Consider the following 27,975-nt stretch of genomic DNA (forward strand, 5'->3'; position numbering starts at 1 on the left):
GCTGGGGCAGCCCAGGTGGTGCCATTTACTAACTGTGTGGGCTGGTGGGTGCAGTGGGACTTTATTTTGTGTCAGCAGTAACTGTGGAGTAATGCAGCATTTTGTCTGAGCTTCAACCCATCTGTGTGGCAGGTGAGTGCTGAACTTCCAGCAGTGTGACCTTTTATGATGTGAGACCAGGCACAGAAAATCAAGGACAGCTTTATATTCCTACTGTGTTCCATCTTCTTTTCAAGAGAGAAAAGATGGAGATTTACTCCTTTAAGACAGTGTCAGTAATTGCTGACAGGTGTTACCCCAAGCAGAATTGACTTGTGACTGTTGCTGCCTGCAAATGGAGATGGGTGCGGGGTTTTTTGCCTCGTGGGTCATAGCAATCCACTCACCAGCAGTAACGTTGGCTTAAATAAACTCTGGTATTATCCACATTCTGGGTTTGGTGTCAAGGATTGCATGCGTGTTTGTTTTGGCTTTTGTGGTTGGAAATAAACCCCAAACTGAAAGTATCGTCCTTAGCAAAATGCTGCCACCAGTGTTTTGAAAGGGAATACATTAAACTATTCAATTTCCAAATGCAGTTATGAGGTTAGCATGTTTTTATAGCTGTGGAAATCCTAGTTGAATTCTAGGTAGCTGAGAGGGGAGCTGAAGGCTGCCTATGCAGATTGCTGTATGCAATGTTCCTCTGACTTAATTTCAGAGTCTGCAACTGTGAAATTGCTTCCATTCAGCCCCATCCGATTAATTTTCAGGTTGTGCTGTGAGGCGTTGGCTCTTTGTCATTCTTGGGGAGGAAGAGGAAGCAGATGAATTACAGAAAGATTTTTACCAGCACCTGGTTTTGGCTGTTGTATGTGTGCCCCAGAACTGGTTAAACACGCCTTGGAAAACCAGACAACGCAAAGCATTAGGGAATGGCCTTATTTGAAAGAGCAAATGTGCCACATGCACACAACAGAACATTACATTTAATGCCAGTTACACGTTTCTAACGCGCTCCTCTATCTAAACACAGTCACCAGGGGTCCTGTGGTTGTGTCACTACCTGTGGTGCAATCTAATTAACCACAGCATCCTGTGAGCAAAGGAGAAAAGCGTGAGAGGTGAAGCACAAGCACAATGTGAAGGCAATTTCACTTATTATAGTTTTCCTCTTGCTGATAAAAAGTGGCTTGTGGGAGAATGTGAAGGAGGGAATGACCCCAGGGTGTTTTCTGTTGCTGGTGCAAGTTGATCACAGAATCCCAGAATGTCAGGGATTGGAAGGGACCTGGAAAGCTCATGCAGTGCAATCCCCCCATGGAGCAGGAACACCCAGATGAGGTTACACAGGAAGGTGTCCAGGCGGGTTGGAATGTCTGCACAGAAGGAGACTCCACAACCCCCCTGGGCAGCCTGGGCCAGGCTCTGCCACCCTCACTGAGAAGTTTCTTCTCAAATTTAAGTGGAACCTCTTGTGTTCCAATTTGAACCCATTACCCCTTGTCCTATCACTGGTTGTCACCGAGAAGAGCCTGGCTCCATCCTCCTGACACTCACCCTTTAGATATCTGTAAACATTAGTTGATGTGTTTTGCATGTTCAGAATGTTCCTTTGCAGTGTTTTTTTCTCCTCCTCTCTTCGTTTGTTTTATGCTTTTGATCCTTTGTGCTTCTCTTGTCACTCCAACCCAACTCTTAAAACCATGTTGATAAGGTTTTTATGCTTCTCATTTGGGAGATTGAGGCTTTTTGAGACATGACTGTCGTAATTGCTGGTTTGGTTTTCATGCATGACAGGTAATTTACCTTCTCCGTATTGCTAATGCCATTTCAGTCCCAAAACCTGGCACTTCTCGTTGTCTCAAAGTTAGTCCGCGTTTTGGGAACCTGGTACCGTGTGCCAAAATGAGCACATTCCTTTTTCTGTGAGCAGTCATTTGTTAAAGTGTCAGGCTTTACAGTAGGGAACAGAAAGGTGTTGTTACTGATGCAGTGGAGCAGAAAAGCAGTAATTTGAATTTAAAAAAAAATAATAATAATTAAAAATAAAACATTATGGGCTTTCCTGTGTTTGGGAGTCCTGCCTGGACAAGTCCTGCTGCTGCTTCCAAAGCTTTCACAGCACTTGGTATTTCAGGATCTGTCTCAGCCAGGCAGGTAGGGACAGCGAGAAGTGTTTTATGAGAAGTGGAGCCTAATTTCAAATGCTTATCACTTCTCTAATTATATATCACTTGTGGATTGTGTACGAATTCTGGAAATCCTGATTCTCATTCTCACATATTTGAGGGAAAGACTCCTGATAGAATATGTAGCATGGTCTACAACATTGCCTGGTTAAATTATTAACAGACACCCATAGCTTCAAGAAGGAATTATAATTTATTAACCTAGAAGTTCCTGAGGTATTTTCTTCTTTTTAAGACATGAACAAAAGTCTCCACTGTGCCAACTGACATGTACAGACCTCTGGCTAATTCATAACCAAACGTGGCGGTAGGGAACACATTTTTCTTGTGCCGTGATGGGTTTCAGAAGTATATATGTGTCTTTTGACTTCAGTCAGGACCTCTGTTTGCTGCAAGAAACTCACTGTACCATGAGTAAGAGAATTATTAGTGCTGAGTGAAATACTACTTGGAAAAAAAATCATTTTTTTGACAAAGAAACAGTTCTAAAGTAGCGTCTGTAGCTTTTAAATGTCAATGCAAATTCTACTTCCAAAATTGACATCTTGGCTTTTTTTCTGTTCTTTGCACCAGGGGTTGCTCTGTCAATATTGACAATTGGCCTCTAAGGCTCTTTTCCTTGGTATAAAATACCTAGCTATAAAGAAACACATGTAGTATGCACCTTATGTGCTTTCCATTCCTTGCTGCACAGAACTTGGCTTTACGTGATGCGTATGCAAGCCAATACTTCACAAATTTGATACTGCTAGACAAATATGCAGCAAAGCTAAAAGCATAAAGAGAGCAGAAGAAAATTGTCCTCAGCCAGTCAACTTGATGGAATTCAGGTAATGTAATGGATAAAGTAAAACAAAATACCAAATCAGCTGCAGGTTCAGCTGTATTACACTGTATGGTTCAGTAATGATATTTCATTTCTTGGTTCCTGATCTTTGTGAATGTTAATGTCACACACTACAGGTGCTATCATGAAGTCTTTTTATTTAAAGGCCATTTTTTGAATGAGAAATGAGCAGCAGAAGTTACGCTTGTGTTTGTTTTAGTGATTTACTAAATGCAAGGATAAATTCCTCCTCTGTCAACTCCAAAACCTACAACTGGCATCCGTGTGGTTCGACTCTACCAAACATGCTGTGGTTAGCAAGGTCAGGAAAAGTAAAATAGATGTTCCAGATGTATTTCATGTGATTGGAATTGCAACAGTTTGTACTTAGAGGCTTTTCTTGGTAAGAACTTATTGTCGGAGTCCAGTTCAGGAACCTTTTGCTGCTCTGACGTGGTCGTACTGGTGAGTAATGGAGGGGAGAGCTGGAAGGTGGAGCAGAGGTGGGATCCCTGTCCTGTTCTGGGCTGTCGGGAGAAGAAATGGAGCCAGGAGGCCTTGGTGAGACACAGTAGCTGTGATTTGGAGGGAGCAGTTATGCCATTTTGACTTCTAAATACTTCACTGCGTTGTCACACCCTCAGACATAATGTACAGAGCGGAAACTCCTGTTATTCTGAGCAACCAACTGTGCTGGTAGGAGAGCAGCAGGCAGGGGTTCTGTTGAAGTCTAAAAATGCTCATGTACTTTTAGCAGGAAATAATTAAGTTCACTTATTTCCTTGAAAAACTGTAATTTGGAAGTTTGCGGTCCAAGTGCTTCTGAATTTAAAATAGAAGCAAGTACTTTTAAAATTAGTGATAATACTTCTACAAATTACAAGCCAGCTATGTAAATCAGTGACTTTATTTATAACAGCAACTAATTTCTCTGTCTAGCAAATAAATTTCGGACAAGTTTGTAACTAGGCTTCTTTAGGTACACATTGGAGATTTGTGTTGTATGTTTTTTGTGTGTTTATTTTTAAGGTTGTAGGCTTCTTTATGCTTCTATGCTTGGCATATATACAGCATAAAACGTTTAGAGTCGTGCCCCCTCTCTCCACTCTGGATCAGGGCCATTGCAGATGCTTTCATTCCATGTTATTTTTACGGGATTTAGGTAAGGTCTTGCTTAAAGCTCTCCCCATGCAGCGTTTATTTATAAGTAATTGAATAAGCATATCTGTTATATTCTGTAGTCACACAATAGAACTTATTTATGATCAGGTTATTTGCCTAGTGATATGGTCATTTTCTTGAACACTTTATGTGAGAATGAATTATCAATCCGAAACAGATGACAAGGGTAAGAAGACAATTGCTTGTGCAGTTTCCCCGGCAGTGCTTCTGTCTTGGTGTCATTCGGCACATGAGATGCAGTTTTTCTTTCCTTTGCAAGTAACATTTAGAGCTGGTAAATGTTAAGCAGGCAGTCAAAGCTGTCAGTGCCTGAGATGAAAGATGTCGCACGGATCTGTAGTGCCAAGCAAACTGTTCTGCTTCTCTTTAATCAGACAGATGAGTTGCTTCATTTCCTTCTTTCCAGTTCCCGGAGAATGAGGGGACAGTTATCACTCCTTCCTTGTGTGATTGAGTGTTGGTTGAGACAATTGAACACGTAATTTGTGGTTTCTCCTGGATGTTCTCATGACCCAAGGAGTTTACAAGGAAACCTGGCAGTCATTTAAACTGCAAGGGCCAGGATGCTGCCAAAAAAGCAGAAATGTCGGTGCCATGTGAAGGACGGGAGCGTGAAGGGGCTTGGAGTCCAGTGGATAAACAGATGTGCTGCAAATAGAAAGTGATTGCCAAAGCTGATACTCATGTGAATGGTCTGTTCCATGTGTGATCAGAATACCTGAGGTTGGAAGGGACTGCTGGAGGTCATCTGCTCCATGTCCCCTGCTCAAAAATCAAGCACAGGAGACGTGAGGGTAACAACAAAATGAGTGTCTGAGACAGACCTGGGAAACATCGGTATCTGGTTCTGCACTCGCATGCGCTAATGCTGAGACCTTGAGAAACCTGGTGGAACTCAGCTGTTGGAAATCATTTAGACATTGGCCTTGATTTGAGAAAGGGAATTGGACCAGATGACCTCTCAAGGTCTCTTCCAACATAAATTATGCAATGAACTTATAATATTAGGGCATAATGATCTTGTAGTATTTTTTCTTATGAGCATTACAGTATGTTAGTGTTTGTATGGTCTCAAAGTCCTTTCATATATTCCCTACATCTGTTTTTCTCTTGCCAGAATAAGAACAAGGTAGGGCATCTTTTATAATACTTAGAAAACAGAGCATGTGTTAACTGCAAAGTATTGTAATGGTGATTACTAATTAATTTTCACAGTAACCTTGTTAGAATAGGTCACTACCACATTCATTTTGGAGACAAGGGAACAAGTGAGAGAGTAAGTGGTTTGGTTGGAAGTCAGTTACATGTCAAGAGCATAGTTGTGATCGAAAACTGCTTCCTTTTCTTATTCCTCCAATCTGTATTACCTCACAGACCAGGAGTTAGGCAGCTTTTCTTATGGAAATGCAACTGAATGTCAAAATTCAACACAGATGAAATCTCCTGAGAACAAGCCTTAGGGGAATCCTTTTTTACATTTTTACTGTGATGTATAGCTGAATGCAGCTGAATTCTCACCTGCATGATGCTGCTTGCATCAGTTGTATTTTCTGAATCCATCTAAAAAGAATTAATTGATAAGGGGCAATTAAGAATGTGATTAAAACCTGGGAAAGCAAAAGCAGGGAAAAGCAAAAGCTCATTGTTAATACATATCTTCCTCTAGGGGTTTTGTGTGAGTAATTAAATGGGACATAATTGCTGCTTAGTGAAATATCTGTGGCTTTTGCTGCTGGTGAAGTATTATTCCTGAAAATAAGTGTTGCTTCATCTAAATTAGGATCACATAAAATTCGTGGCAGTGCGGTTTGTGACTGGCATTTGTATGTCTTCGTAAATAACGAGTCCTGGAATCAGTGCAGAAATTGATTCTCAAAACATCAGTAGAATAAGTGGTTACCTCTAAGATTAAGGTCTTGCTCCCTGCGAGGCCTTTCCTGTTTTTCACATCACAGGCGTTTCTCAGCCTGACAGCATTTAGGAGCCTGACTTGTGTCAGTGACTCCGAACACCAGGCTTGGTTTGATGGATGCTGTGGTGATGAGCTCGTTGGCAGTTCTTGTCCTCAGTCAGTGTGAGAACGGAGTGTTTAAATGAGTTTGCACCTGGGTTTTCATTCAATTAATCCCTTCGTCCCCAATACAATTTATCCTTTGCTTCCTCTTTTGAGTTATTAAAACTTGTGGGGATGCTTAAGGGCCACAGAAAGGACTGAGAGGAAACTCCACCTGTGGATGGAACTCTTGGCTCATCTTAGTACAGAAGCAGAGCTGCAGGCAGATCTGTGAACTAGAGAGGGGAGCGACTGCATCACAACACTTTCTGCAGCCTGCAAGGAACAGGAGCTCATCAGCTAAAGGTTTATTGGCCCTATCTCCATCCTGAAACACACTGTCTAGCACTTAATGCTGGAAAGTAGAGAAAACTTGGAAAGGAAGAAAAAACAAACTGTAGATTCAGGTATTGTTGTCGAATAGAGGTTGTAGGGCAAGGACTGATTACTTCTGTTACTGTGGAGATATGCAAGCAAGCAAAGCATTTAGAAACAGGCTCCTGCAGGTCTTGAGTTTACCATAAATCTTTCTAATTATTTGGGGGTTTTTTTGCTTTTCTAATAAAAGTGAGAACAAGTGCATTTGTGTGGGAGGAACTTCCTCTGGCCTGTAGTTGCACTCAGAGCTAGGCTGGCGTACAGCTCCCCCCCCGGCCTTAGACAGCCTGGGGCAAACCTTGAAGCCATTTGGGAACAACTATAAAGAAATTAAGTGTTTGTGGGCAGAAGAGAGGAAAGAGCATGGACAGAAGTGCCTACAAAATGTATTTTTAGCTAGTATGGGGCTGTATGTCCAAGTGTTAAGAGCACTCAGTGCGGTGGTGTGCTGCACCGACTGCTGTGGTGAGCTCTGCCCCATTGACTTCTCATGGAATGGAGAGTGGACGTGAGGAGGAGGTGATGGATAGTAGGTGTGACAGGGCAGCCCGTGGCTCCTGGTGGCTTATGAATCTCAACCTCTTTTTCCTGAGGTTGAAGTACAGGGTCAAAGCATCATGAAGCTAAAACAACAGACTTTTTGGCATCTTGCAGCGATTGGGGAAAACAAGTCAAATGTTCACAAGTGGGGTGAAATACTTTTCAGACTACAGATTTATTTAAGTAGAAAAAAAAAGGATTCCTTTGGTTTTTACCCTTGGCATCACTTCTAACCCCAGGACGCCTCCATTCCAATCTCCATCCTTCAGAGTGTAGCTCAGATTGGCCTTTTTCTGAAAGCTTGGAACCTCAAAACAGGAGGTGATCCCTTTGCTGTCTCCTCCTCTCCAAAAGTTCATCCTCTAAGGACCAGGGATTAAAGACTGCATCTTTTTTGCTTAGATAATATACTATAAAATTGTATGGAGTAGTACCTTGTGGTCTCAAAAAAGCTTACACTTTAACAGGAAGTGTTCATAAATCAAACTGGAATTATGTGCCAGAAGGTAGCAGTCAAAATTTCTTTAGTGGAGCAGAAAAGCAAGTTGGAAAGAAACCTGTGCAGGCTCATCAGAGGAGGGGAGGAGAGAATGAAAAGACCAGTTTGAGGCCATTGTTAAATAATGAAAGAAAAGGACAAAGGAAATGGGATACGAATTTTACATACTTTCTCCTGAGCTTTTGTTCCGCAAAAATGTTTCAGCAGGAAATTGTAAGTACGTACATACTTTTATCTGCAATGAATAGTTGCATAGCCATTCTGTAGCATTTGTAGTACAACACTCATCTCTTTTGAAGCTCAGCATTGATTCTATTGATATTTCATAGTCTGGAGAGCTTAGTGGAGATGTCCTGTGCATGTCGTCCTCCCCATTCACAATGAGAGGAATCCTATCACAGCAACACTAGTTGTGGCAGCATTTAACACTTTTTTAAAGTGCACTTTCAACACTTTGAATGCAGCCTCACAGCTACAACCAGACCCATGTTGTATATGATTCTACTAACTTGCTGATGTGGCTCATAGCTTGGAACTTTGGGGTTTAAAATCTTAACTCAAAATTGATTAAAAAAAATAATAGCTGGGACAAGGACAGGTTATAACCTCGGGGTAGGTCCGTGCTTTAAGGAACTTGCTTAGTCCTGACCTGCTTGCTTTTTATTGTAGTGATTTAATTTTTGAAGGGGTTTCCATATACTGTGTATTGAAGCAAGACTGTAAAGGGTCCAGTCTTGGTGTGCTTGAAAGTCTTAGAAGTCATCCTATCTGGTAATGGTACAACTCGATTTTTTGTGTCCTTTGCCAGGAGTCTCTGGATAATGATATTGCCATACATTCCTTGAAGGTTTTGTCAGATGGGATGGGAATTAGCATGCTTCACACTCTTTTTGAACATTTCTACTATTAAAAATAGCATGCCATGGAGACTGTGTGCTTTTGCTTCAGAATTTTGCAATGGAAATTAGTTTAAGATACTTTTTCCTCACTTGGGAAGAATTTATGTTTGAAAACTGACTGTGGGCTTGTTCAGTGACTCAGGCTGTGGTTGACTGATGTGGGACCAGATGCACAAGGAGCTATAGATGCCATATATATGAAGACATATTTATTAAAGAAAGAAATTAAAATACATTCTGTATAGCAAAAAAAAATACCATTTAACTGGCCTAAACAATACACCGAAACTTGTCTAACTCTGAATTGCTGCTTCTTCTCAGAAGGGATCAAACAAAAATGCTTGAAAATCGGTTTAAGGCAAAGCTTTGGGGTGAGTAAGTGAGGGACTGATAATAAAGTACTTGAATAATGTTGAAACAGGATTCAAAAGGAAAAAAATAATCACGACACAGGGACTTTGTATGAAATCCTTGAGCACTGTTCATTGCAACACTCCCAGGACAGGAGTACCTTGCTTAACTTAGCCTTTAATCCAGAAAAGCAGGACACCAAGGTCTAAATGAGCTATGTGTATAAATGGATGTGTTTTTAAAATACATATATAGTTTTAACAATTACTGTTGTGCAGCCACAAGGCAGAGAAGAGTGTGATATGACTTCTGCTGGGCAGTTATGAAAGACTATGAATTATGAAAGATTAAAAGTGAACTGCAGCTGTATGTGCAAGGGACACGGAGGCTGCTTGAAGAGACCTTGGGTTAGTGAGCAAACTGGGCTCACTGAGGCCAGTCTAGTTCTGTTCAAATCTCCCTTGTGCTGCTTAGGAGTATACAAGCAAAATAACTTCTAGCTAAAAGTCGCCCAAATGATCCAGAGGAAAAAAACAGCTATGTTGCCTGGAGTCCATTTCTGCAGTGGAGACCATATAATGGTTGGAATAGTTTATCTTGTGCCCATTTTAAGTAGCCACATAAGTGTTTGATTTTTGCCTGATTGTGAATGAGTCCCAGGCAGAGTTAGATTGGCAATATGAACTCCGTATGATAAGCTTTTTAACAAGCTTTAATCTAATTTGAACAGTGGGGAAAAAAAAAAGCCGAGTGGGAAGAACACACGCTATTGGGATAAACCAGCTGTGCGTACGGGTGTTACTGGCTTCCTCAGGAGAACTCGAGCAGTCCTACGGAATTGCGTCAGATCTGAGTTACTTGCTAAACAAACTTTTTGTGTTTTCAGCAGTTTAATGCTATGAAGGTGCAGAGGGCTCTTCTGTTTCAGCAAGTGGGATGCTAATGTACCTCTGCTGTCATTACCAAAGAAGCTGCGTTTCACCTCGATGCCACTTAGTACCTGGAGAAGCCCAAGGCAGAGTGGTGGTCAGAGCCTGGACAGTGCAAAGCGCAGGAATAAGCACTTATATCTAAAAAAAAAACCCAAAACAAACCCCACAATTTCCAAGCCAATGCATTGATGGTGTGGCTCTAAGGAAAATTAATTTGTATATGAGTGATACGTAACTTTCTAACCTGGCTGAGCAGGGGCTGATCAGGCTGTGCACAACAAGCCACAGCAAATACTTGGTACAATGCTGATAAGCTGCTGCGGCTGCTTGTAAACCTGCTGAGTGTTTTTTCACTGAAGACTTTTTGCCACCTTTGTAGTACTTTGTCCTTTGGTCTGAAATTAGAGCCCAGACTAGAAGGGAGCAGAGAGGAGATCAATACACTTTGTCGCTGGAGTTGCACCTTTCTTTTTTTTTTTTTTTTTTTTGCAAAAACTAAGAACTGGCTTCAGATATTCTTGCCCTCCTCCGGCCTTTTATAAACTATGAGATATGGTGGAATAAAGTCTCCAGCTTTGTAGCGCAGAGGATTAAGGTACGTTTCAAACAGTACATAAAGCTGTCAGAGTGCAGCATAAGCTCATAACAGTTTGGCTCTGCGATGACCGATGGGCTCTCAGGTCACTAGGGAGCAGTTGGAGCGAGACAACAGCAAAACTGTGTTGAGAGCCGAGTGGCGAACTCCGTGTCACTGATTAAATACGTTGGCTTTACAGGTCGGGTTTCCTTTTTCACCTCTGGATCGGAGAACCTACATCGGGTGGAAAAGGTTCAGTGGGGCACTCGCTACGCTGTCACCATCTCCTTCACCTGCAACCCAGACCATGGCATTGGGGATCCCGTCTTGAAGTAATTCCTCCGGGGAAGAGGTCAAATGGAATGAGAGAAGCCCTGCAAGAGGAGAAGAAAGAGGGAGATAACATCTCTTGTTACCTCACATGCAATTAGAATTTCCCAACTGTGTTAATATATTGTAATACGTTTTGTTTTCATATGACCTTTTCCATAAATATTGCAAACAGTGCCTTAAGGACCACCTTAAATTTGGTGTATTCTGAAAATGGTTTCTCTTCACGCCCAAAGGGGATAGGCTAAAATGAAGAGTCCTGGAGCAGGCTCTTTATTTTTCATGTTATATTTTTTAAATTCTCCAGTTTAAAAGATACAAACAATCTTTTGGACCATGTCTCGATACGACTGCCCATGCTGCTGTTGCCTGTTGTTAAATTACTTAGTCACTTCAGTTACTAATGGGAGGTAGAAAGCTTGACCTAAGTTAATAGAGCAAGATGAGTGTTATTTCTTGTGAACATACCTTTTTGTTGAGAGGAATGTATTCTCTTTAGCATGAGCACTAGCAGGCAATACACCTGTGGTTTGACTACTGGGACTTACTTGAACTTTATTTTATTGAATTACTACAGATATTTTCTGCTACAAACTGGGACTAGTTAATATTAAGTCAGAACTAGAATTTTCTGGTGAGCCACAAAACACGTTACGCTTTGGTGTGCTGGGGAATGTCCTGGCACTAGATCGCTCTGATCACAATGCAGCATGCCCAGCTCACCTCATTTTCTGAGTTGTAATGAAAATGAGCAGTTTTCCTCTTAAAAGCCCAGCGTTAAGGTTAAGATCTCCTTATGCAGGTGGCTTGACTGTGTAACCATGTACACCAAGTAAATACTGAACCGGAGAGGACGGCAGAGGTAATCGGACAGTCCTCTGCCTTCATCTCGGCATTTGTCAATCCCCAGTTCCCAGGTAGGGCGTTAGGATTTGTGATGGGAACAGCTGAGGAAAAAGCTGGTTTTGTTGTGTTTTTCCACGTTACTCACTCTGTAAAGCTTGTCTTGCCGTTGAAGGCCGGCTGACAAAACCACATGGACCAGCAGACTCTGGTATGTGGGGTCTGGGGAAACGTGTCCACCTGCATTTTAAATGGATCTGGTCTTGACCTAGAGCTTGATTATAAAACCCCTCTATGCCAAATAAGTACGTGTTCGCAGATCATTGGCTTCACTTATTTTGATCCGCATAAATAGCCTGAATAACTTTTTATTAAGAGTATCTCTTCCCAGTCCTTGACAGATAATTCTGAACTTGAATTACTTTAATTACTGTTCTCTTTCAGGTTCAGCCTCCCTGTTGCTACTGGGAAATGTGCTGCTCTGTTTCCTAGAACTCTCATTACGCCAAGGATGGGATTTGTTGTGTTAAACTTGCGTAAGTCTGATGCCAACCTGCTGCAGACAAGTGCTCTGAATCGAACACAGGGTGATGGCAGAACTTGGCTTCATGTTTCCTAGTTGTGCAAGAACCTTTAAGAGCCCTCATGGTGCAAACAGAGTAGAGAAAGGTCAGTACATGTTTTGTGTGAACTGGGGCTTAGTCCTGACATTAAATTTACAGCCTTGTACCTGAAAGCATACTTGTTACAAGTATTTGGGAATGCTGGTTTGTATTTGAAAGAAAAATACTTGAAAGGAAGATAAAACCTGCTTGTGTGAAATGTCCCAGGGTGAAATAGAAAATACAGCAGGAGAAAAAGCCAGAGATTTAATCCTTTCCAAGAGGCTGAATGAAGCTTCATGGGGACTTCTGCAAAATTGTGCTACTCTAAAAACTGTCTTTCCATTCAAAGGTTTTGGGGAATATCAGGAACTCTTATAAAATCAATAGATATGGGATCAGATGAAGTTTTTAGTGTAATCCTAGCTTTCCATCCCGCAGCATGCATTTGATTTTAATTTTTTTATCCTCTATGCTATGGTTCTAGGAACTCTGAATGGACTCCTTGGCATTACTCATGTATAAAATTTTCATTGTGTAAGCAGTTGTGGAATCATTGTGGGTTTTTTAATTCCTCATAAATCAACCGAAGGTTTGGAAAGGTACATTTATGCTGAGATTTTCCTGAGTATGTATCGTCCACCTGAAATATTCCAAGCACCATCTTAATGAATTTCAAGTCCAGAAATGTTTACCAGAGTACTCTGTTTACAAAAAGAATTTAATTTGGATTTACAGCAGAAATTTAGCTTCGTGTCTTATTTTTAAAGTCAACATCTCAACAGGTTGTAGCACAAAGGTGTGCACATTAAAATAAACGTGTAGCTGAAATGGCATTGATAAAGACTATGCTGTCAAGAGAATCTGGTTTTGTTTCTTCTGTGATTGCAATTCTTATTATATTTGAATTTATCCTTCTAGCTTTCCTTTCCCCAATAAATAAAGATGACTTTGTTTTTAATACAGAGTTCCTCACATTCCTTCTACATGCAGATGTCCTTACACAGTGTGAACTGCAACTCTCTAACATGCTCACGTGTGGCTTGGGGCAGTATTTTTTTGTCTAAATTCCAGGAGTAAAAGCAGGAAATGCTGCTGGAGATCAGGGCTCTTTGAGGGGGAAGAAAATCCAACCAGTCACCCCTCTTCTCTTCCCTCCCACAAGCAAACAAGAAATACATCCCAACTCATCTCTCCTTTTTGAGTCTCCGGCAAGTGGTGAGTGTCTGCTCCTCAGAAAATGAAGAACTCCAGTGCTCTGCCATATCTCTCTTGTAAACCACCTCAGGGAGCTGAAAGCTAATTTTACACCATTTTTGCTGAAACCTGCCGGCCAACTCTCTTTTCATGATAATCTATTTATGTGGGAAGCATCCATGTAGGCATTTTTTATTGTCCATGTGAATGTTGGTGGCTTGTACTAAAGCTTTTCAGGGTGGACTGTCCAAAGATAATCTCTGTCCTATTTCCGAACTGCACGTCTTTCTTTGATTCTGTCCACCATCTCCCCTCAAATCATCTGTTTCAGTGCTCAGTTGTCCCAGCACACTTGAGCTTTTACCTGTGGCATGTATAATAGGGTATATTAAGCTCAGCCTCTTATTTATTCATAGACTGGCTTGCTAGCATTGAAAAGGATCACTTGCCTGGCTTAAGGCAGCTACTTTGATGTACTATTTGTTTTGCTGAAGTAGATGTCTCAGCCTTCTTAATTTAGAAGAAATTACTAATAGAAAACACTAATTTCAGCTCATATGTTAACTTGGGGGCAGGGAGAGAATATCTCATGACTCTATTTGAAATCACAGGATCTGTTGAAGAGCTGCCTTACACCTTCCCCTCTTCTAAAAACCAAAGAAGTCAAGGAGATCCCACCGGGAGCTTCCCCATCCCCTCAGCAGCCCAGACCCAGAATGGATGAGGTCCAGCAATTCGCAGCAGTTGGCAAAATACTCCATTGAGAACCCAGCAGAGTACTCAGAGTACTCAGCTAGCTGTCATTCCAGATCGTTTGTTCCGCCTGTTCAAGAGTTACAACCCTCGACAGGTTTGGATTCCCTTTCATTCAACAGTTTTGTAACCACGGGTAACTGCAGAAATGACGCGGCTCTGTGCTGCTGCAAGGAGGCTGTCAAGGTTGTCAGCTTTTAAAATCAACCTGCTTTGATGGCTCTTCTGTTTTGCCGAATTTACCTTGCAGAGTTTGCTCTGGAAAACCTGCTTAAGAATTATTTTCCTTTTTGCAGCATTTAAACTAAAAGCAAAATACAAGATGATTACAGGTGCCTATCCAAAAGACCGGTGTGTCTCCAGACATATAAGATGTGGCTTATTCTAATGTATTATCTGTGAAAGAAAGGTTAAGTTTACTTCATTCTGAAGTGTATAGCAAAGGATGAGGTTTGGTACGCACTCTTTCCTCCTCTTTATTTTGTGTGTACTACAGACAGGATGGAGCTGCTAGATCTTGCAGGTTCAAAACATTTTTCACTTTGGAAGTGCAAAGGGGATAAATCTGCCTGTGGTCAGCAAGGGTTTCAACCTGTTTTCTTCTTTCTCCCTTCTGAACATTATGAACACGAGCCAGCACTGGGCCCTTGTGGCCAGGAAGGCCAATGGTACCTGGGGTGGGTTAGAAGGGGGTGGTCAGTAGGTCAGAGAGGTTCTCCTGCCCCTCTGCTCTGCCCTGGTGAGACCACACCTGGAATATTGTGTCCAGCTGTGGCCCCTCAGTTCCAGCAGGACAGGGAACTGCTGGAGAGAGTCCAGCACAGGGCAACAAAGATGCTGAAGGGAGTGGAGCATCTCCCGTGTGAGGAAAGGCTGAGGGAGCTGGGGCTCTGGAGCTGGACAAGAGGAGACTGAGGGGTGACCTCATTCATGGTTATCAATATCTAAAGGGTGAGTGTCAGGAGGATGGAGCCAGGCTCTTCTCAGTGACAACCAGTGATAGGACAAGGGGTAATGGGTTCAAACTGGAACACAAGAGGTTCCACTTTAATCTGAGAAGAAACTTCTTCATGGTGAGGGTGGCAGAGCCTGGCCCAGGCTGCCCAGGGGGGTTGTGGAGTCTCCTTCTGTGCAGACATTCCAACCCGCCTGGACACCTTCCTGTGTAACCTCATCTGGGTGTTCCTGCTCCATGGGGGGATTGCACTGGATGAGCTTTCCAGGTCCCTTCCAATCCCTGATGTTCTGGGATTCTGTGATGCTGTAACATTTGCAGTTGACTAGTCCCCTTTTCACCAGTACGTGCCACTGACAGCAAATCCCATGGGTAGGTTTGCAGTGGTAGTTACACCTGACCAATACTGTGCGTGAAGAATATCGCGTATTGAATTAATCTAGGACAAAGGATAAAAGCCCAAAGAAAAGAATTATTTAAAAATCTGTTCGCTAATTGTTTAAAATTAAGTGGTACTCATCTTGAGTCAAATGATACCTCTTGTTTAAGTCTTTCCCTCAAAATTCTCGTGGAAAAGTCCTCAAAATCCTTTCAGTTACAAGCCTGTTTGAATTCTCATACAGACACTTGACATTCTTGGTGCAACAGCAGAGATGTGACAATAAGCTGTAAATGCTTTTTTGGCCTTGCAGACTCCTCAGAGCCCCTGGAAGCTGGTCCATGCTCCAGAAAATGTCCTCAGGGCAAGAAACTTGCTTCCTAAACCTTAAATTATTAAAAGCCTCAAACAGAAAAACCATGTGCCCAGCAACTCTGTTAGACCAGCAGCACCGGAAAAATGACAAGGGCTCCAAGCTCTTCTCCTGTCCCACTTGCTGGGCTCTATTAAACGCTCATACTTTGCTGTTGTGTCTGTAACATCTCTTTTTATTTCCTTTTTTAAATTTTGTTGGATGAGGATTTGATCCCAAAAGTGCCTGAGTGCTTACAGGTGAGTTGTTTCTTATTGAACATCTCAGCAGAGACCGATGGCAGCTTCAGGGAGATCTTAACGCCGGTTATGAATGTTGGGAGGGTTTGCCCAAGAGCGAATGCATCTTGATGACTGAAGTCAAAGACTAGAAAGCGTTCCTGGTTTAACCCTGCAGAGCAGGTAAGCAGAGGTTTTCAAATCCAGGTAAGGTGAGCACTGTTTTGGAGGCCTAAATTTAGCAGTGATTAAATGAGCTCTTAATTAACCAAATATTCCCCCTGCTTGCCTTTCAGTATTATTCAATAACTGAACAATTACAATGAGCTCAGCAAGTAATTACTCCCCATTCCAGGTACTGCCCTCACCAACTGCAGCCTTTGAAACCACCAGCTGTTAATGTGCCAGAAAATGAAGCCCATGAAGTGTGAGTCAAATAATTGAAAACTGAGCAGGAAAAAGCCCCACAGGTTCAGAGGCAACTAAGGAAAAGTGCTCCCCCATGCTGAGTCCTTCGGTGTGTAGTCTCTTCCAGACTGAAGATCTATCACAAAGATTATTAGTGTGGGTTGAAGCTGCAGGACTATGTTTTCATGGGTGCTCTGGCAAAGGTATAAAGGTTCCTGATGGTTTTTCTGGTGGTTATTCTGCTTCACAAGGCTCTAGAAAGCCTCCCTGGGGGTTAATATGCATCCCTAGAGGGGGCGGCCACTGCCTTACCGACCAGAAAAAACAGAAGGTAAAGCCTGAATCATCCAAGAACACAAGTCTTAAAGATGATTCTAGTTGCAGCAGGGTAAAGGTTGTTGGGTTGTGAGTTCAGCCATTTACTGGTCTGAGCGATATTTTAATCTCAAGCGCATTGAAGCTTTTAACTCATGATTTTCAAAACAGATTTGACGATGTCATTTCACAAGCACTTATTTTCATGGCCCATCAGTTGTATTGGTTTAGCTGCCTGGGGTAGACAGTGAATCAGATTGGGACAAGAAATAATTATTTTTGGCTTGATTGGAAAAAAAAAAAGGCCCTATAAAGTAAAATGACTTAATCCTTTAAAGCCACAAGGCTGCAAAACCAGATTTACCAGCCTAAATGAGGGGACGGAGGAGGCTGAAGGTGGAGCAACAGTTAAAGAAAAGCTTGTTAAATTATACCACTAGCTATGCAGATGTAACTTCTATTTAGTTGAAGGATTTGATTATAGCAATCGCACTTGCAGAAACATGCCTGCTTTCTGATTAGGTTGTGGAAATCAATAGAGACTTCTGCCCTCTCTGCAGGCAACATGAAACAACACATTTGAAATTCAAGAGGTATGCAATTTCCCCAAAGCCTCCAAATTATTGCTGGGCTGCTCCAGGGTCTGGTGGGTGTTTTAGCTGTGGGGCAGCGAGGGGGGAGACAGAGGCCCTGGGAGAGGCCACGTCTTGTGGCTGAGAGGGAAACGTTACACAAAGGACGGAAAAGAAAAACCTAAGATGAAAATAGGAGTGCCCAAGACAGCAACGTGCTAAAAACAAGCGCATATTTCTGCTGCACAGATAAGCTACACAGTCACATTTGTTCCATGATCTTTCTAGAAAAGCTTCGATGTGGGCAGGAGATTCTGTCTATGGGGAACGATGGGAATGCAGGGTCGGGAGGCAGGTCCTGAGTCTGTGATTATACAGAGACCTTCCAAGCCCAAAACACCCACCTCAGAGCTCTGCAAGATAAACTGAAGAATGTGATAGAAACAAAAATGCCTATTAAGATGCCACTTTGATGCTTTTTTTTGAGGTCTAAGCTAAGGTGCTTGTGCCAGCAAGCTTCTCCATTTCTGTCTGTGCCCTGACACTGTCAAACAGCAGGGACTTCCCCCTCTCCTGTATCTCCTGACCCTGCACGGCCAGGGCTTGGCGCTTGGTGCGGAGTTTAGAGGCTCCTGTGCCGGGTTCCCTTCCGTGCACAGTAAAGATGAAAAAGAAGAGAAGAGGATTTGCAAGCAAGTCAAGCTGGGACTTGGCTGCATCTTGAACGGGGCACGTGGCTGTCGGATCAAGTGCTGGTTCTGCACCGAGACCCTGACGGGAGGGAAGGTTTCAAGAACCGTAAGTCTCTGTGCCCGGGCACGTGCTCCCCTTAGGGTGCCCATCTCTCCCCTGTGCTATTTCCACACCAGGTGTGAAGGCTTATTATGGGAGGCAGCACGAAGCTGATGTAGTATTGCCTTCCAAGGCCTCTTCTCAGCCTAAAGCAATTTCTGTGTGCTCTCATTAAGATTAATGAGTAACTCAGTATGACACATGAACTATTTCACTCCTCCATTCTGCAGGTAGAGCAGCTGTCGCAGCCCTTTACCCACACCCGAGGTCCTGCTCATCCCGGCTTCCACGGGGCCTCTCTGGGGCTGTGAACATGAGCACTTGTGTTGAGGGGACACAAACAGTTTCCTGAGGCCGTGAAGTTATAGATTTAAAGTTTTTTCTTGTGTTTTATTGGACTAAACCCAAGACTTCTTACAGTATTCTTCTTCTGCATGATGGAGATAGATACTGAATACCCCGGGCACACAATACCTAGGAAAGAAAATATTAACTTACGATGGAGGGAGGTTATTTAAGCCAGCTCTGTAAGAAACTTTTCCTCTAACACTGGGCACCAGACACTGTGGAGCTTCATTTTCTCATCCTACCTAAGAGAAGGTGCTGCAAAGATAGAGGCAGCGCTTTGAAATTTGAGAGATGTTTGCAATAATAAACTCACCTTTGTATTAAAACAAACAACCAAATGAAAACAGCCAAGCAAAGTTACTCGGTTGTTATTTCCTTTGCTGTTGCTGGGAATTACTAGTGCTGTGCCTCAGGCAGGCGGAGGTTCCTCAGCAGATTTAATCATTCTAAAAAAGATGCCAACAACAAAATGACAGGGAAGCTCTGCTGTGTTTAGCAATTGGTGATGAGCATGGGGATAATTCTTTCTATTCAGCCTCCTCTGCGCTAAGATCCCGCTGCTATAGCTGGCTGCAGCACAGACTCTGCCTTTACCTCCGCTGACCCCAGCACTCCCAGCCCGTAACATGGGGAAGAAGAGGCTGCCAGAAGGTAAAGATTATTTTCCTTCCCTTCCACATCTGCTGCTATGGTTTCTCACCCAAGGAGGGACTTTAGAGAGGGTATTGATGCACCAAAATGGTGATGCTTTGATCAGGAGCCTCATTTCAGCCGTGTTCCCAGGGAAGCCAGCCGAGCGCAGCTGCCCTTGCTGTGGGCTACGTGAGCATCTTCACCGATCAGCGGCCGTTCATCAAAAACATATCTTGTGTATCTTCTGGTACACAAACTTTTCCTCTGTTCATCCATTAATAACTAACCTGAACTCTAGTTATCTCTACAAGCAGAGCTTTTCCCTTCCACGCGTAGCACCTCTCATCCAAGGATCTCGAAACACTTAACACACATCAGTAATGCCTTAAAACACCTGTGCAAATGATAGGAAGTGTTGCTGTTTTCTAGGCAGTTAATGACACAAGAATAAGCAACTTCCCTGAGGTCACAGTGCGAGTCAGCGGTGATTTTGTATGAGAAACCAGGACTTCTGAGCACCCCCCGTTTGAGTTAATCTCTCTCTTCAGCTCTGGTGTGAGTGCTGCCTTGATAAGTGTCTTCTGGATTTTATTAGCTCTAAGCCTGCCTGGGTTACTTATCAACAGCCCAATGCTTTCGGGATGAATGGCCTGTGAGTCCCCAGCAGCAGATGATGTGAAGGAGGATAAATATAATATATACACTTGAGTGGGATCAGATAAACCAGTGCTGCCGTGGGGCACAAGGCAGGTGGGTGCTGCCGTCTCCCCGTGTTGTCCTGCTACTGCTCCTTAATGCAAATTCTATTCAGGGGCAGAAAGCTGCTTTAAAAATGTGCTGGCTAGAGGCAACTAGGGCTCCAGCTGACTGCATAATAATGCCTTTTCTCTAGGATATTCCCTTCTACAGTGTTAAAAGAAAGGAGAAAAAAAAATCTTGCAAAGAAAAAGCAGAAAGTCCATTTAAATCAGTGGGTTACTGGGATTGCAAGCAGCGTACTGGTGGAGCTGGGCTGCCAGAGGGAGATGCTGCAGGAGCTGGTGCTGCCTCTCGCTGCGCGGGGCTTGTCCGGTGGGACCGGCACATTCCTGAAGGTTTAGATGTCCTCTGCCCATGTGTGTCTTCAGGGATGCCACTCTCTCCCCTTTTAGCATTCCTATGTTACAGTTAATTTACCTTCTCCTATTTCCACATCTTTTGAAAGATCAGTTTAAAGTGGCCTGAGAAGCAATGGCTACACAGCGCCTTTTCCTGGGAGGCCTCTCGCAAGAGCCATCCTCGTGGTTCTCAAATGTCAAGATGATATTTAAAAACAAATAAAAGGCGTAGAAGCATTGTGAATTTGATGGACATCCCTGGTGAGGTTTGCAGGAGTGCATATATGAAGCGGTAGCTGCCTCTGAAATGCCCTGTTTATGGACACGCCACATTTAGCTTCAGGAATCTCCCTTGCTTTGTTTGGATGAAATCATGTTTGGTTTTAGTTAAGAATTCTGGAGCTGAATTCGAGATCCTAACAGGAATGCACAAGGACAAGCTAACGACACCTCAGGGAAACACTGGCCTAAACAAGCTCAAACTAACTTTGCAGATTTTACTTTTCGATTAGCACCGTTTTGGTTTTAGAATGGCATTTTCTGCCAAGCACGGCTAACATTGCTGGATGGTTTGTTTCTGCACACACTTATTTACTACTTTCCCTCCAGATATCTCGATGGAGGTGTTTGGGTGGGATATTCTACAAGACTGAAGTTCAGCCTTCTCTAATGAATTTAATAAGCGCTTCTTATATCTTCACCTTTTTCCTCACTGTAGAAGTATTCCTAGTGTTTACAAAAATGTTTCATTTAAATTCAAATTTAAATTGTAATTGGAGAGAACCAGAAAAAGTAGAGCCCAAAGAATTCTCAGGATTCATGTCTCCCTTTCCTCTTTTAATTATCCCTTTCTTGAGTAAGGAAAACAAGGGAAAAGGCTGGAGCAATTTTGCTGTGGTATATCCCTTTGCAAACCTTGTGTTTGAGGGCAGGATGTCTCTAGTTGGGACCACAGTGCACAAAGCTCAGTTTTGACCATTCAGAACCTGCCAGGATGAAGTTAGTCTCCCCCAAAGGTGACATACACCACACTAGAAACTTGGTGTGTGCAGAAAGCTGGCTTCTATAATGATAATAAAAATAACTTTGAAGTTATATCCTGTGAAGCTGCTGCTACAACTTTGAAGACAAAGCTATATATTTATTATAAGCCACAGAAATTAACTCCATGTCTTCCCAAGTCCCCAGAAAAACTTGAAGCTAACAGTAACAATCAACATTATAAGGCAAAAAGCCCCCGGCTGGGGTAAACTGAGGTTTGTCACTGGCTCTGGGTGTTTCCATGGGTGCTGCAGTGAGGATGCTGTGCAAAAATGACAGGAGTAAAGTTAGTCTGGGTTTATGTAGAAATAAATGTGGGAGAGGAAAGTTGGCACTTGGGAGTAGGATTTCTCTCCACAAGCAACTTTTCCCCTCCAGATGTTGTAGTGACATTATACTTTACAGAAATTAAATGCTATTCCATAGTTGGGTTGTGCCCTGATTCTGTGCTCCATTGTAAAGCCTAAAATAAAAAGCAAATGCTCTTCCCAAGCCCTGGGGATGGAAGATGGTGCTGCCACCAGAGGGACTCGGAAATACGGTGGGAAAAGCGGAGTGTCCCTGAGCCAACCCAACCTCCCAGCAAATATATTGGACTTTCTGGGGCTGCGCTCAGGTGCTGCATTATCTGCTCGCATGGTTTGTGGGCTGGGCTCAGAAATAAGGTTTATGCATTTTATCCTTTCTTCATGCTTGTGGGGAACAGATTATGAATTTAGTCATCCTGCCTGTTCTCCTTGGTTAACGCAACTGGGCAGCACGCCATGTGTTTTGTATCCTGCAAGGTACAAAGGGCTCATAAAATCGCTGCTGTTTCACTGCCCTCCCTGCTATTCAATCACACGCTAAGCACCAAAAATGACTGATAAAACGGGAGTTGAAACGTTAATGATTTGCTCGCGGTCATGATTAAATTGTAATGTGGGGCCTTTGAGCATTTGTTGCAAATTCGCTTTCAAAAAAGGAGGAGAAAGGTGGTAAGAAATGTGTGATTGAAGGTAAAATCTTCAAAAATTCAGTAAGGTTCAAATGGATTCTCCCATGTCTGGGGAAAACAATCATTCTTACTTGTCCACAGAGAACCAGCATTTTTTCCTTTCAAGTGAAAGCACCAAAATTGCCATTGCTGCATTAGATCCTACCTTAGATTAAAGGAAGGAGAGAACGGTCAGGATTAAAGTGCATTTCACAGCCTGGCTTGTTTTGGGGTTTTTTGTTTGGTTTGTTTGTTTGTTTTGTCAAAAAATCCTAAACCCTAAGGGGTATCGGAACTATTTTCTAGTGATTAAACTCTTTTCTTTCTTGTGACGCATGTGTGGAGTTTTGCAGTGACAACCTCTGCCCCAAGAACTAAACTGCTCTGGCCTTCCCTACACCTACCATTTCCCAGTTTGTGAAGAACCAGCTGTGTCAGTGAACCTGCAACAAAACTTCAGTTATAATAAGAATAAAACCAGCCAAAAAAAAAGAGCCCACATTAAAACCCACAGGATTACAATGATTTGGGTCTGGTAAATGATCCCAAGGTACACATTGCTTGCCTTCTCGGAATGTAGAATAGCCAAAGTAATATTGTTTTCAAGGAAATCACCACATTTTGCCCAGTTACAGCCCAACTGACTTTCCTGTTGTCACTTCAGCCCTGGACTGAGATGCTTCACATTCACCCTAAGTGACAAAATACAGAGTTTGCAAAGTCTTATCATCCAGATTCTGGTTATGTTTATCTCGATTTTCATACAGTTTCACAGCCTCTGTGGTTGTGGAGAAAAGGTGTGATTTTGTGATTTTAATCTCCTGATTTTAGGAGCCCTGATTCATCCTTTTTAGTGTTGAGCACAGGTAATAATTCTCCCTTGTGTAACAAATAGCCTGAGCTGCTTTCCAGCAGTGTTGCGTGGCCTGCACAGAGGGAGATGTGCTTGTGAACACTGAGGTCCTACCAACCCCAAACCAACACACTCCCCAAAATACTTGGGGTTACCCGCAGGCAAAGTTACCCCTTATGGGTCACATAAAGGCTGTGTCAGGCCAGACAGGACTCTGTGCTACAGACATGCAGCAGGAATCCCCTTCCAAAACTAATTACCGTATTAATTTGGGGTTTTTTTGCTAAAGGAAGACACATGGAGACCATCTCCTCATTTCCAAAACATGAGCACACCCAAGAGAGTCAAAACTTGTCCAGTTACAGACAACAGCAACTCAGTTAAATCATCTGCTCTTGCAAGGTATTTATGAAGCGGGTCAAACCTCCTGAATTTTGGCAGTTTAGCTGGTCCGATGGGACAATAAAAGGGATGTTGTTTATGTAATTAATCTTTTAAATTGAGCTCTGATCCCCGGGAGTACACGAGGCTCCCGAGGAGCCGTGTTTGCGAAGGTCTGTGCCGTGTTGCGCCTCCCGCGCTGCCGAGGAGCTGTTGTTCATCACACACAGCAGCATCTGCCGGTTGCTGGCCAGTTTGGTGTGTTAAACAGGCTCCCCTCTGCCCCAGCGACATGCTTGGTGGGTGCCATCGAATTTACTGGTTCTCTCGTTAGAGCAACCTCATACGGGTTTATTCCGATAAACCTGATGGGAGGGAGGAGCAGCACTGGGATGGGACTGGGATGACGCACATACTGGTTGAAAAACCCAATGAGTGACAAATATCCAATATTCCCCCTTTCATCCGGGTGTTCCTCCACCAACCCTTCGATGTTTAACGCTCTGACAATGTGGCACAGAAAGCGCGTTCCCTACACACCTTTCATGAGGCTGAGCAGAGTAACAGACTCACTTCTGGGGACTGACGGGACATTTCGGGAAGCGCACCCCAAATCAAACCCTTCTGTTTGCTTATCCCCACATTAGGTTAAAATGTGGATCTTATCTGCTCTGCAGTTTCATCCCCTTTTTTTTGTAGGCGCGACTGCTTTTCAGCTTCTCCTTTATTAATATTAATAACTATGTTTTTAGACTGTTTGGCTTTATATATTTTAGCACTATGTTGTTTTTTTTTTTACAGCAGAAAGTGTATTTCCTAATACTCTTTTTGATATTTATACAGTTCTCCCATCATCTGCTTCCCGTACATACCTGTTAATGGATATACACTATGCCTTGCAATTATTTCATCCATGGCAATCATCCATCCCCTAGCAGCCTTGTGATACTGCAGTGGGTAAGTGGCCTTGCAAGGAGCTTCTCCTCAGGTTGAGCAATGGAAATCAAGACATATGAGCACTGTGGCAGATCAGGATCCAAATCAGGGTGGGTTTTTCTTTCTATAGCCATACAGAAATACTATTTTGTTTTGCTGAGAGGTGGGCACATGGCATGTGCAGCTCCTGGAAGGGATGCAGCCATGCTGGGCTCTGCAAGCACGTCTGTCTGTCTGCACACACATGCTGCCCAGGAGCAGAACCACACAGAACACCTTGCAGACCATGCACCTACTCCAGCCTTCCCACAGCGCCTGTTCAGTTAAGTCTTATCTTTGTTATTCTTATATGGGAGTGACTTCCAGCCTTGGAAATGAGAAGCAAAGGAAAAGTAACAACAACTTCAGAATTCACAATTAAAAAATGAATTAGTTCCTGAAAAGTTGTTCCTAAAAACTGTTGAAGCCCTTCCTGCCCATTCCTAACATTAATTGTGTGTTAGTCCCCCTATTTCATGAGGAAATGGGCACCATTAGGTCTATTTATACTGCCCAGCTTGGGAGTCTGCACAATACTGCTACATGGCAAAGGGGTCACTGGTGTTTTGAACACGGTCCCTTGGTTAAAAGTAATACGAGCAAGGTGAATTACTTATTCCCCTCTCCCTGAAAAGCACCCCGACAACTGCAGCTGTAAGAATAACTGACTCCTGACACAGGAACGTGCTTCCCTGGTTTCATCCAACGTGTGCCCCCAAGGGTTTATTTTTCTGCTGTTGGTTGAGTGCACAAAATCCAGCGTGTTGCTGTGCTGTGTTCTCTGCTCCCAGCCCCTGGCTGCGCTGCCAGCCCCTCGTGTCTCTGCTTTAGCACAAACGTACCCTGAATTTTGGCGTGTGACACGAGGGGATCACCCAAGGACACGGGAACCCAGTAACGCTGCGGGGCTGGAGCGGGACCCCTCTCCAGTGTACAGGGGTCGGGTTATGCCGTAAGAATGTGGAAATGACTGTTCCTTAAGCAGCCGCCTGCTGTTTCAGAATTCTCTGGGCATCGCTAACTGCTGGCAATAGTTTATGCATTTTCTACCATGCTTTACTTATCCCCAGAGTCTGCTCCAGAACAGGAAAGAAGAATGTTGAACCCAACTTCATCCCCATGCACACGAGCTCTCCCCTGGTAAAGACACCCCTGAGATGGGTAAAGACACCATGCGTGGCGAAACCTGAGGATGGTCCACTTTTCAATCATCATTTATTCTATAAACGGAGGTTTTACAACTGTTTAGATACTTACAAGCATCTCTGGCATCTGTGGTGAAGGTTTACTATGAGACGCTAAGTGGGGAGAAAACAAGCAGAATACACTGAGGCAAAATGCTTTTGATGAAATGTCATGAATAAATTTGTCCCTTTTATGATGAGTCTCACGATATAGGTTTCAGTTATTTTGCTTAGAGCCTCAGGTCTTTGAGTGATAGGATTATACGACATTTTTCTTTGCAAGATAAATTTTCAGTTTTTCAAGCCCTGTTGAATGTCAAGAAATGGACCTTAAAAAAAAAATCAGTGGCAAATTCAAATCACCTTAGGTAGAAACCTTTAAAAATTCCAAGTTTTTTTAGGTAATCCTGTGGTTTCTCACAGCTTACCTTGTGGTTTTTGAAAGCCTGGAGTTCAAAGTGCTGCTGCAATGAATTTTAAAATAGAGACTTTAAGCTTGATGAAACCGTAGTGAACGATAATATAACAAGAAATAGGGAAAGGGGCTTACAGGTCTCTTTGCACACTCTAGAAATAGGCAACAGTAGCATGTAGAGCAAACCCAAGGTTTGCAGCTTAATTGAGCAATATCAGGACAGTTTCAGACGTTTGCAGATCTGAGCCAGCTGCAGGCTGAGGACAGCACTGCGAAGCCACACGGGAGAAACAGTGCAGGGCTGGGCAAAAGTCAGCACAGCAGGGAAAGAGTTTACGGCAGAACTGAACAGAGCACCCACCTCATCTTCTGCACATAAACCCCAGAAAGATTTGTCCCTGCTGGCTCCTGCAGGACCCTCCTGACACCCCTGAGCCAGACAGAAATTCAAACGCATCTCACAGTACTTGTGTTCACACAACTTCTTGCCCTTAACTACAGTGATCACCAGAATTGAGTTGTTAGGACCCTGGAGGGCTTGAGGGGTCCCAAAGCCCTACCTTGGCCAGATGCTCTGCTGGTCCTGGTGTCTCCAGGGAGCCTCCTCTTCCTCACTTGTCCTTCAACGTGGCCATGCCCAGCGCCTCCGAGCTGTAGTCGTACTGGTTGCTGGAGGACATGGACCGTCCCCAGGAGCACTGCAGGTTGGAGCCCCTCTTGCGGAAGGAGGATGTGAACCTGTAGAAGTTGCGGTGCCTGTTGCGCAGGTATTCCCGGTAGTTTTTGGTGAGCAGGGTGTAGAGGAAGGGGTTGATACAGCTGTTGCTGTAGGTCAGGCAGGTCACCAGGTAGTTAATGCACTTTTGGGTTTGGGTGGTGAGCTGCAGGGAGCTGCTGTAGAGCCGCACCAGCTGCCAGATCCAAAACGGCAAGAAGCAGGCCCAGAAGACCAGCACGATGCTGAAAATCATGATGAGAACCTTCTGCCGGGGGGATCTCTTGCTCTTCTCCTTGTGGGGAGGGTTCCTCTGGGACTCCAAGTAGGTCCTGGCCAGGCGCGTGTAGAGGAAGCCAATGATGATTCCAGGGGCCATGATGCTGGTGCTGAAGAGCACCGTCAGGTAGGTCCGGTAGGCGTCCATGCTCCAGGTGGGCGCACACATCCTCTTCACCTTGCCCTCTGCCTTGCCCCCCTCGGTCAGGGTGACCATCAGCATCATGGGCAGAGTAAGGAGCAGCGAGACCGACCAGACGGCCCCCGCCGTGACCTTCCGGTAGCCTCGCGACCGCTTCAGCGTGTCCAGGGGCCGGGTGACGGCCAGGTAGCGCTCGGTGCACATGAGGGTGAGGGTGAAGATGCTGGCGTGCATGGTGAGCAGGTCCAGGCTGAGCAGGATGCGGCACCCCAGGTCCCCGAAGTACCAGTCCTGGGCCAGGTAGGTGCAGACGATGAAGGGGATGGTGGAGAGGTAGAGCAGGTCGGCCAGGGCCAGGCTGACGATTGAGCTGTACATGGGGGCGGCACAGCGCGCCGAGTGGCACATCACCACCAGCGTGTAGACGTTCCCCGCCACTCCGGCCACGTACATCACCGACAGCACCGTCCCGAAGGCCGAGGAGATGAGCAGGGGGCCGCCTCCGGGGGAGCCGCCGCCACCGACCGCCGCCGAGGCGTTGCCCACCCCCGCCGCCGCCGTCCCGTTGGGCTCCATGGGCGGCGGCGGCGGCCCCGCAGCCTCGCACCGGCCCCGCAGCTCCCGGCCCCGCCGGCGGCCGCTCCGCCCCCCGCGGGAGGCAGGGCGGGACCGGGGCTGCCCTCGGGGGAAGGGCCGCCGCGCCCCCCGCCCGCCGGGGCTTCCTCCTCCGCGACCGGAGGGAGAGCGGGGACCCCCCGAGCCTCCGCCGCTCCGGCGGGGCAGGTGCGGTC

The 27,975-nt window shown here is 44.3% G+C and overlaps 2 protein-coding genes and 1 long non-coding RNA gene across 7 annotated transcripts in view; 2 read left to right on the forward strand and 1 right to left on the reverse strand.

Moving 5' to 3' along the window:
- OGFOD3 (2-oxoglutarate and iron dependent oxygenase domain containing 3) overlaps positions 1–13,144 on the forward strand; it is a 39,262-nt gene extending 26,118 nt beyond the window's left edge. For 2 of the 3 annotated variants that reach the window (XM_065034628.1, XM_065034630.1), the window contains one exon: positions 10,608–13,144. In XM_065034628.1, the coding sequence (XP_064890700.1) occupies positions 10,608–10,744 (137 nt within the window). In that variant the 3' untranslated portion in view covers positions 10,745–13,144. Of the gene's footprint in view, positions 1–132 lie in introns of all 3 variants that reach the window. The other variant, XM_065034629.1, reaches the window with a different exon arrangement.
- On the reverse strand, positions 8,736–27,951 carry LOC102093847 (urotensin-2 receptor). The gene is made up of 2 exons (XM_021288631.2): positions 26,609–27,951; positions 8,736–10,782 (listed from the first exon to the last, which is right to left on the reverse strand). The coding sequence occupies exon 1, from the start codon at positions 27,758–27,760 to the stop codon at positions 26,660–26,662; it is 1,101 nt and encodes a 366-aa protein (XP_021144306.2). The 5' UTR covers positions 27,761–27,951; the 3' UTR covers positions 8,736–10,782; positions 26,609–26,659.
- On the forward strand, positions 15,138–25,977 carry LOC110359325 (uncharacterized). Of its 3 annotated transcripts, none has more exons than XR_010467017.1 (4): positions 15,138–16,241; positions 16,414–19,144; positions 23,383–24,431; positions 25,520–25,977. It is a non-coding gene; the product is annotated as an uncharacterized LOC110359325 (long non-coding RNA). The 3 variants fall into 3 exon arrangements; XR_002414414.2 differs by having other exon boundaries at positions 15,155–19,144; positions 23,383–23,495; positions 24,318–24,431; XR_010467016.1 differs by having other exon boundaries at positions 15,142–19,144.
- Positions 27,952–27,975: the final 24 nt, after the last annotated feature.

The sequence above is a fragment of the Columba livia genome, chromosome 18, assembly GCF_036013475.1.
Source record: "Columba livia isolate bColLiv1 breed racing homer chromosome 18, bColLiv1.pat.W.v2, whole genome shotgun sequence".
NCBI lineage: Eukaryota > Metazoa > Chordata > Aves > Columbiformes > Columbidae > Columba > Columba livia.

Bases quoted from the DNA above. Each gene is read 5' to 3' on its own strand.
- LOC102093847 (XM_021288631.2), bottom strand. From the start codon at position 27,760: ATGGAGCCCAACGGGACGGCGGCGGCGGGGGTGGGCAACGCCTCGGCG.